We start from the raw sequence: 10,626 nt of genomic DNA, 5'->3' as shown, positions 1-10,626 counted from the left end.
ACATGACGGTACAGCACAGCTGGCAAGTCGCATAGAAGTTGTCACATGAAGGATATATGAGAAGATGTCTGTGGCTGAGCCAACCATTGTGGCAAAATTACTTTCCTCATATGAAATAATCTCATTGTAATACTCACGCACCCTTCCATCCCAAAGTTACCTGCCTCTAAGGTACTAGTACACCTCACTGGGCACACGATAGTGATCAGTAACAAAACTATGTGTGACTGGAGTTACTCTAGCTCCACCTAAATGTAAAGAAAATGGACTGGTCCTGGACTGAAATTAAGTCTGAAAGTGGTGGTGGTGGGGAATGGTTGTCTAAACTGTTGAATTACAACACTGATTTAGTGTTTAACTATATGTTAAACACATCTGTGCACAAAGTTAGCTCAAGCTCACCCACTTTCTAAAGCTGTTACGAATGAAGGGACTTCTAATCAAGGGAGCTGGCCTTCGGAAGGATGAGTGACAAAGAACAGATGGTGAAAGAACATTGTTATCAAAGAAAGGTGCATTCAAGCGAGGAAGTTCTGGCCACAAGAGAAGACAAGCTGATAGGTGTTACAACCCCTGTACATCAACAGAAAAAATTGGTTGAAAGTAGAACAAATGCAATTGTGGTAGTGGGAGATGGTGACTTGTAAGGCAAATAGACCCCTGAAAGAGGGCAAACCCCTGCTTGGAGAGTGTACATAGTTAATGAAAAATTTCAGTAGTGCTATCCGAGGATGCCTACTAATTTCCATTAGAAGCGAGAAATTTGTAACCAGTCCTGCGTATGATAAATGAATATGCAATTTACTATGAAGTCTAAAAAGTAAGCAAAGGAGGGGAGGTTAGGGAAGGCTCCATTGTAACTTCTGGGATCTGTCGATGGGCTGAACCTGTCTTCTTCCCCTTAGGGATGCCTGTTGGGTAAGAACTTTATTCTGTGACTAACTTATGCTAGCTGTTAAGTGTATTGTTTTAGGCTTGTTTTGCAGTCAGTATATTATCACTGGCAATCTTCAAACCTCACTCTGTCACAAACTTGTGTAATAAAAATTTTCAGCTGAAGTTCGTTCTGTGTAAGTCTCCAGAGATTTGAGTAGTTGTGATAAGGGATTTCACTTGGTGACGCTGTCAGCAGAGGTCCCTGAATAGGTTAGTATTATCACCCTCCGACACAGGGGGCTGTCAAAACAGGTAGCGGACAGGCTGGTCAGACACAAGGGTCTCATCTTTCTCGGGAAACCATCACACTAAGAAACCCCCCTTCTTAATGTGACGCTTGGGAAGCACCTGCAGGCCAGCTGCCAGCCTGCATTCTCACACGTGCTTTCCCTCAGGAAATGCTGGGCTAGATGACAAGGCGTCACGTTTAGGAAAATTGCTTTTTAAATTCATGTAACTTATGTCTGGATGAGTTACCTGAATGCTTTAAGTTAAACTGAATTAAATGGGAAAGTTTCAAGTGAAACTGGCAGGTTTTGGTAAGATTGGAGAGCCCCCACCTGTATCCCAGGTTCCTGCTGTTATTTTTGTCATTCCAGAGAAGCTGCTATATGATTCGTTTTGAGGATGCTGAATTGCCAAGATCCAGGTTTCCAAGACATCTTCTGAACACAGACGTGCTCCAGAAGGATGTGTTACTTTGCTGCAGCTTGATGTCTTCCAACACTGGATGATCTTCCAAGAAAAAACGTTTAGCGACCTCTGCCCTGTGGCACAGATATACTCTGGGGGCAACGTGAACCCAAACAACTGGCATCAAAACAACAGCTGGCTGAGACTGGATGCTCAGCCACCTTCTGTCACCAGCTGTTAAAAAGCAGTGAAATGCAGCTGTTTTGCTACGAAGAAGTGAGTACCATGCTGACTAATAAACTCATTGCTTACCTGTTTGGTTCAGCACATTCAAAATCCCAGGAAGAGAGATGTGAGGAAATCAAATTAAAAATGAGGACCAGAGTGTCACGATCACCTGGCCTGTCAGTCTCTCCCATAGCTTTTGAACCTCCAAAGCCACTTTCAGACCAATTTGGAAGAGTAAAAATCTTCCGAGATAATGACATTCTCTGTAGGTTTTGGGGAGGTAAGGGGATGGGGGGAGATCAGCAGCTGGATAAAGAAGAACAAAACCAATGCTCCCATAAGCAGAAAGGCAGAACTGAGCAGACACCCTCTGCAGTACTGCTGCTGGAGGTTATCTGAGGGGGATGATGCAGCAGGGGACCAAGGGCATACATCACAGAAAGACAGGCTTTGTTATTTCCACCGCTCATGGGACAGCTCATTTTTAATTGCTATAACAGAGTAATTTGGCCAGAGTTCTAGTCTATGGCAATTAGGAAAACCTGCACATCTCAGCACTTTCAATCAATTAACATTACTTCATAAGGCAGAACCATTTCAATCATCTTCAGGATAACACCACTTGTTTTTCAACCATTGTTTAAAACCACTGAACCAGGAAGCTGGGGTTCAGAAAGGGAAGGCAGTACAGTGACTGCTTGGTATCAGTTACCGCATACTGCTGCCAACTTTCTGTGTGGATAAAGTCGCTGGCCATTACATTTCTGTGAGGCACATACTTGGTTTTGTTTTAAAAGTCTAGTGAATTACAGGGTGGATTATATAATTAACACTAAAGAACAAACTGCACAAATAAACTGAAGTGCCACATTCTCACACAGGCTAAGAAATTAATATTTAATACGCATCAAAGACTTTATTTGCATTAACTGAAGAGTCAAATATTAAAATAAGTCTACATTAAATTACAGTATTAAATATGCTTTAAATACAACAAACTAAACGTTCAGTTTCTAAACAGAAAGGGAACAAAAATAATTCAGAAAAATGCAATACAATTAATGACACCAGATGACAGAATAAGGACTTTAATATGTAAATCCAAGAGATGTCAACTCTTAGCAACGTTTACTTTAAGAAGAGGTGGTAGCCTTTTAATTGATGCACAAACCCCACGTTACATAAACTTATTAAGGTATGCCTCAAGAAAATATTGCTCAGTTAAATTTTCATTTATGCCACAATCAAAACTCCTTTGGTAGCTCTTTTTCAGAATGAAACACACCAGTATGCAAATCTGGAAAATAAGAAGTCTTGTAAGTATTCCCACAAAAGGTATCTTCCTTATAGTTACAATTATCTAACAGATCTACAGTGTCTTTCATTCTTTAAGTCAAATCAACTTACATATTATATACAATATGTAACAAAGTACTAACAAAATCCTTAGTCTTTCAAGACAAAAAATCTATGCTTTCACAATATTGAGACCATAAAAGTATTTTTTTTAAAAAAGGTTTTGTTTCTTAAAGTGGAGCACGCTGTACAGTAGGTTCCCTGTATGTTATTTTCAAGGCAAAACTAAATGTTACGGCAATTACATCAACAGTGATAAACACCAGTTGCCCTAAAATGAGGTAGGGCCTCTGACTCAGATCTAGTCTTTGCCACCCAAGCCAGCAGAAGTAGTAATAACACAATATCCGTATCTTAGCTAAATAATCCAACAACTCACTACACACATGAATGCAGTTGTCCTCTTGGCACTTCAAGGATCGCACTTCAAAACCTGATTTACCCAAACCAGACTGAAGTTCATAATAATTTGAAAGGAAATTAACTGAACACAAGTTTGAGGGTTTTCATGGTGCATAACTTCAAAAATTCAGTGTATTTCAACAACACTGCTTGTACGTAAGTGTTCATCAATTAAGGGTTTTTAAAAAGTTACCCAAGTTGTCACTGTAGCTAAAGAATGCAGCATATAGGGTCTTTATGGATGCAGTTAGGAACACATAACTGAAGAAAACAGACTTGCATCCATCACAGAAGTATTTCTCAACACAGGTAATTTTACATTTCCATTCAACTTCAATGACACTGTTAAACAAAACTGTAAAACTAAATTTTGAAGAACCCAAAAGAACAAAAGAGTAACTAAAAGAAATAAAACCATGACGTTTAACAGCAGTAAGGAGTCTTGACAAGGATGATCAATTAACATGTCATTTTGCTTCTTTTCCACAGCAGTGCATGCAGCTGGTTGAATAATACACGTCAACCTGAAATCTGCTAAAAGGAAAGTCTGGAACAGCATAGGTATTTGGTGTCCTGAAGATATATGTGGATGATTGTGGGTTTTATGTTTTGGGTTTGGTTGTTTGTTTTTTTTTTAAATAAAAGTATTTATTTTCCGTTATGCAACATAGTGGTACTGATTTGGGTTATCTTTGTCTCTCTCCATATAGTCTCTGTCAATGAGAGATTCAATCCTCTTTTTCAAGTCTCCAGGCTACAAGAAAAGATGAGTGTAATAGTTAGTAATATAAATGCAAATATATTTTTCTTTAAAAAATAGGACTGCTAACAGCTACATAAGAAAATGCACCACAGTAAATATCTAAATATAATTTCCTACTGATACTCTGACTCATTTCTGTTCACACACATTTTAATACCTTAATCTTTGGATTTGATTCGGGCATCTTTTACATTTTTTACTCTTATGGTCAAGCTAATACTACGTATATTTTTAGATAATCCTAGGATGCTTTGAAAAACAAGATCAGTTACCTTTACGGGAAATTTCAGTTGATTATACAATTCAGAAACAAGGAGATTATGACCAAGAGTCTTTCTCATCTTCATTATTCGTACAATAGCAGCATCAATCTGATACTGCCTGTCTTGAAACACTCTTTCGGTTGTGCTGACCTGTTCCTCAACCTAAAGAACAATACAACACCACAAATTTTATCACCTTTTATTGCTATTTTTTTATCAATTATATTTCCATAGTTAATCTTTACATTTTTAAGACAGATGCAGGCATTACTACATACTAAGAGCTAAGTGATTCTGAAGTGTACTGCTAAAGCAAGCCAAAGATAAAATTAAGGATAATGTAAAGAAAAAAATAATGTACCTCTTACTTTAAATCTACTTGATAAATTTAACTTAAACACTCACTTCAGATTTTTGAGAGAACATGTAAGAGTTTGAAAGCCCAAATACAGTAGTCTTTTTTTATCAAACTCATCAACTCCAATTTGACTTCTTAAGGATTTTGAAATGCAAAGGCAAAAAGGAAACAAGTCAATGTTAATTAAAACATGTCACCTTGTGTCAAGCATTGGGGTTCGAATATAACAAAGATATCCACTGCAAAACCAGCAACAACCCTGACTTTAGTAACTCTCTTACCCACTAAATAAAGAAGTGACATGGTGACATTTGATTTATGAGTTCAATATAGCACCAACACTTCAGACATACCACAGAAACGTTTAAGGTGGACTGAAACAGCTACAAAATCCAATCAGTTTAATATACAGGCATTTAAATTTGCAAGCACATGAAGGAACATAAGTTCTTTTGATTTCAGTGAGTTTTAAAATCTTTATTGCTTCTGCGAGTCATCCTGACTACCAAAAAAATTAAATATCTGTTTCCTTTCTCCATATACAAAAACTACAGAGGAAATGCAGAGATTCTGTCTCTCCATGTGGGATATGTACATAAACAATTAACATAAACAGAATGCAAAAAATAAATACGTACTGTTTCTTTCATTTGGATTTGGTTGATCTTTATTCTAAACAATTTATGTTTGAAATCACCGTTAAAGATGAATTTATCTCCATCTTCTACATCTTTGCCCTTTGGATTTTTAATCAATACTCGTGCTTTTCCACAAGCTAAAGACTGCAAGGTTCTTCTTAATTCACTGTCCTCTGTGAAGAAGTATGGGAGAAACAGAACAAAACATTAACATGAAGAGTTTCATGTCATTAATCTAGAAATACAATTAAGAAGTTACTGGTTTCATGTTAATACCTTCTTCCAGCTAAGTTCCCATTAGGTTATACCTCACAGCCATCAAGCTTGGTCTTACATCTTTCACAGATAAGTGCTGATAGCATGCACAGAACTGTACATCAGGAAGATGGACTTGGGCTCATCCCAGTGAGCTTTCCATCCAGAAGTAGTTTCAGAAAAGACTTCATATTAACGTGAACCTGGGTTTATTGATTTAGTATTGTTTAGTAGTAATGGGACTTCAGAAGAAAAAACCCCAACAGTTCATGACAAGAAACCAAAGACACCCATTTTATGATTTCATCACTATTTTTAACACAAACCAGACAATATATGATAAAATAAAAGCACAGAAGTCTAAATTGATAGGATGATGTTTTGTAGAGCCGACAGCTATTACAGTCACAAACTTGCCCCCTAACAGGAAAGTAGCAGAAATAAGTGGTTGAGGAAAATTTTACCTAGTAAGATTTAAAGCTAAAAGCATTTGAACAAGTAGATAAAATGAAGTCTAAAACATTCTAATAATTATGTCGCAAAGTCTTGTATCAAGATTTTGCATGAAGACAGCCTCTGCAGTCTCTAGAATACTTTTATTCACGATATAAAATTATCACCAAATGTGTTGGATCTCCTGAAAAGAGTTTTAGTCTAAATAATGAAAGAAAGAAATTGCAATCCAGTGCTAAAGTGCAGTGTAGCAAAGGATTAACACTATTATTATTTCTAAAATATTTCCAACTTTCACAGAGTGACCTTTTCTTTTTTTTAAACTTCCAGCTGTTCTATGATTACTGAAAAAAACCCCTTTAAACCACACTGACTAAATAGGCATTTATGATGTTTCACACTTTTTGGGTGCTTCACCTGCAGTAAATGTAGATTGTTGACTTGCATTTTTGTCCAAACACAAGGATGCTGTTGAAAACAGTCAGCATGCTTTGGAGCTTTGCTTCTGCCTTGCATGCAAAGTCACAGGTTACAGTATGCCAAAGGGAAGGAATCTGCAATTACTTATCACTGAAGTAAAAGTAGAAACTACAGCTCCTAGAGGCTTTCTTGATAATGAGAAAGGCAGGTAAAAACATGGAGCCTATTTGGACAACACATCTCTGTTACCAAAGACAAAGTAGCCATTATTTCTCTGAGTGACAGTTTATGCATTTTCTAACTGTACTAATGTACAGGGACAGTCTCAGCTTTAAAAGAGACGGGTGATAATTTATTGTAACAGTGATTGGAAAACACAAGTTCCAACTATGGCCAGTTAATGCAAAGACAATGATATTGTAAATGGGCAGAAAAAATCCACGTGCTATTTTATTTGGGTTTTTTTTTAGTAATGCAGTAATTGCCCATGAGGTACTCTTATACTTAGCATGTGGAAAATGGCAATGGAATATCAAGATACAATAGACAAAGTCTGAAATGCCTGTAGAGACCAGCTGTCCAAGCTGTTTCAGTACCCAGGGGTTTTGATATCCAGATGCCCACTTACTTTTTAAATTGCAAGACATTTACAAAACTAACTCATAATACTGTAAATACAACAGTGTAGCTAATACTGAAGCTGCATAAGTAGTAAGTGTCTGGACAGCAGAACCACAGAATACATATTCTACAGAGCTGAACATGATCTAAGTAGATAATGAATATATGATAGACTTACTAAAGAACTGGAACTCTGGACATGGCTGTCCTACTCTGCCAAGTGCAGGACCGAACACAAATTTCTAACTTTTATTTTGTGAAAGCACTTGTTTAAGCAACTAAAAGTTTTAAGTCATACTATTTTACTGGTTGCTGCCATACTGACTGGTCATTTCTTTGTTGACATCAGTATAGTTCTTGCATGAAACAAACAAATATTTATCTGACTGGCCCTATCTTCCACTGTAGTCCACAAGGGAGTTGAGCAGACGTGGCCAACAGACCTGAGGAAGCCCCCCTGAAGCACCATTAAAGCTGCTTCAACAGGAGAAGGGAGAGTACCGAAGTTGCCGAACAGCTTTTTATAGCGCTGGAAAATCCTACGTGCTTTGCACCTCATTCCAGTACATTATTCATTATGCTTATATAGTAAGAGGTCCACAGAATATAACTTACGATCCCCTTTATGGTGTTCTCCATTAAAAATAAACGTACATGCAGGAAATTGGGGGTGACTACTGGAGTTGATTTGATATTTGAGAATTAGTGCTTTAGGGTCTGCCATTAATCTTAGGCAGTTAACTCTGTTTCAGTTGAGAACAACTACATGGTATGTTATATGGATCAGATCAAAAATGCTTGCCTCACCCAGCATGGGTTTTTTGACTTGGCTAGTAAGAGACGGAGAATGTAAAAGGTGCTGGAATTCTTGTGCTGTGAGAGCTGGTGAATTCACTATTCAGTCTCTAAGCCATTCATAATTCCACAGACTATTGTATTTCCTCCTTTTTACCCCTCTCCAAATTATCATGCCCCAATTTAAGAAATGAACTCTTCACCCTCTGCATGGGAACTGTTATACACCTGCTGTATTTCTTCTCATCTTTCTTTGTCCTTACCTAATTGTACTATACATCTGTAGTATATAACCTGAAATTTATGAAGTATCTAAACAAAAGTACAAACAAAGCATGATGGTGCTTTCAGCTTTGTTCTCAGTAACTTCCCCAGAAGTTACCAGCATGCTGTTTGCCCTTCTGATCACTGATGAACTTGCAGTTGCTGTTTTCAGGGAACACAATGACTGCACAACTTAATTCCTGTCACACCTAACAAATGCAATCTCTGACGAGTGGGTAAGGTTATTCCTCCTGCCACCCCACCCCCACCCCCCTTGATATATTTATATTCATCAGCAATGGGTGCCACTTGATCTCCTAATTGTTCAACAGTGTAAGATCCTTTTATAATTTTTTTTTTTTTTTTTTTTTTTTTACATTTCGGATTTTACCTTCCTAAGGAATCTGTATCAAATTCTGTCACATCGTTATTCATCTTCTTCAGATCATTAATAGCCACGTGGAATAATACCTGGGGGTCCCAAATAAGAGCTTCCTTTCAGTATGAAAGCTGCCCATTCATTACTACCTTTGTGGTTTTCTGTCTTTTAATCAATTGTTCACCCCTAAGAGGAACTTCCCTCTTAAGCCATGAAAATGTAGTTTATTTTAGAGTTTGTGAGGAGCTCTTATCAAGAATTTTTAAAAAGCTAAGTGCACAATCATATGCTTGCTGACTCTCTCAAAGAATTGGAAAGGAAAATCACGCATCACATAAATCATGCTTGTTCTTCCCTAATACACACTTATCCATGGGCATAACAATTCTGTTCTTCCCAGTACAGACCTGCTACCCTGCAGTAATCTACAGAATTACCCCATGAATGTTAAAAAAAAAAAAAAAAAGGAAGAAGTAAAGTTTAGCGTTGCTCTTGTCAAGCTTATAGCAAGGCTCACTTAAGTTATAATCTAGACAGAATCCTGTAAAACTTCAGGGTGAATACTATTCAGTTGGCAGTCATCTAATTTACTGATTTACTCATCTGTTCCAAACCCTTTAATGACACTTCAACTTGCAATATTTTATTCTGCCCTATGGCATGTACATGGGCCTCTGAACTCTTCTACAGTGAACACCAGTATGCAAAGACTGGGTAACACCTCATAACAGGGTCTCAACATAAACACATGCTAATTAACTAAAAACTGCACAAGGCTTCCACCACCTCCTGGAAAGAGCTGGCACATGTGAACACCAAAGTAAAGCAAGTGGTTAGGGCAAATTCTTCAGTTGGGAAGTTCAGTATTCCTTTCGATGTTTAGTTTAGAACTGAAGAACAGGCATCCTGGGTCAGAAGGTCCATCTAGCCGAGCATCCTGTCTCCACCAGTGGCCACAAGCAGGTGAGCATAGGGCAGCACGTAAAAGCAAAGCTAATATAGCTCCACACTTCCCTGCTCTTCCTCCTTTCCTCTCATCCTACTGCTCTCTATGTCTCCAGTCGCTTAGGACTCATGGACTTCCTAAGCTAGAGGTGTTTTTTAATGTGTTGAGAAACCTTTAGTGCTTTGCTCTTCCCTGAACCTGTTTCCTTGAATTCTGTAAACTTCCAGCTTTTACAACATGCTGTTTAGTTTTCACCACCATGTGCTCATTTTGGTTTTCTACCCCACCCCCCACCCCCCTTTTTAGTAAGAAAACAAATCGTTATTCAGAGATTTCTACTTACCTTTTGGTCTTTTAGTTTAGTCCTAGCATATACAACTGTTCTTTCTAAAGAAGCTGTCCCATGTCTTTCATCTTTATTCCCATTCTCTGAACTCTTCTTGGATCCACTATTATCTTTAGATAGTGGAGGGAGAAGTCTGAGAAACCCTACAGTCTTTATTAAAGTGTGCCAGCAATTTCACTCCTTTTGAATTTAGATGGAGCCCACCTTTCTTGTACAGGTTCCCCATTTCAAAGGCTTTCCTACTTTCTAATAAATCTAGACCCTCTTCCATATGTCATTTTTTTCAAGCATACATTGCAATTCTGTCCGTCTAGTCCTGCACATGGTGTTTAGAACATTTAGAAGCAGTTTCTATGGCAACCCTAACACCCAGGTTTTGCCCTCCAGAATTTCTACCACATCCTTTGTGGTACATTATTTGTACCCATGAGCCAGGACCTCTGGCTCATCTGGGGTGGTCTCTGAGATTCTGGCTGTCAAGCACCTCTGCACTCAGCTGTCAATTCACCAAACAGCTGCATCACAAATGCAGCTCCTTTTTTCTAATAAGTGAATCACTGTTCTTTTCCA

At 37.9% G+C, this 10,626-nt stretch overlaps 1 protein-coding gene across 5 annotated transcripts in view; it reads right to left on the bottom strand.

Moving 5' to 3' along the window:
* Positions 1–2,869: 2,869 nt before the first annotated feature.
* The window catches only part of CUL4A (cullin 4A), a 40,741-nt gene continuing 32,984 nt past the window's right edge, over positions 2,870–10,626 (bottom strand). For 4 of the 5 annotated variants that reach the window (XM_037375797.1, XM_037375796.1, XM_037375798.1 and 1 more), the window contains 3 exons: positions 5,578–5,750; positions 4,591–4,743; positions 2,870–4,309 (listed from right to left, as the gene is read on the bottom strand). In XM_037375797.1, coding sequence (XP_037231694.1) covers positions 4,214–4,309; positions 4,591–4,743; positions 5,578–5,750 — 422 coding nt within the window. In that variant the 3' untranslated portion in view covers positions 2,870–4,213. Of the gene's footprint in view, positions 4,310–4,590; positions 4,744–5,577; positions 5,751–10,626 lie in introns of those variants that run through there. The other variant, XM_037375800.1, reaches the window with a different exon arrangement.

The sequence above is a fragment of the Falco rusticolus genome, chromosome 2 (assembly GCF_015220075.1).
Source record: "Falco rusticolus isolate bFalRus1 chromosome 2, bFalRus1.pri, whole genome shotgun sequence".
In the NCBI taxonomy this organism is placed as follows: domain Eukaryota; kingdom Metazoa; phylum Chordata; class Aves; order Falconiformes; family Falconidae; genus Falco; species Falco rusticolus.
The sequence above is the reverse complement of the archived record's forward strand: the minus strand, read 5'-3'. Positions and strand labels throughout refer to the sequence as shown.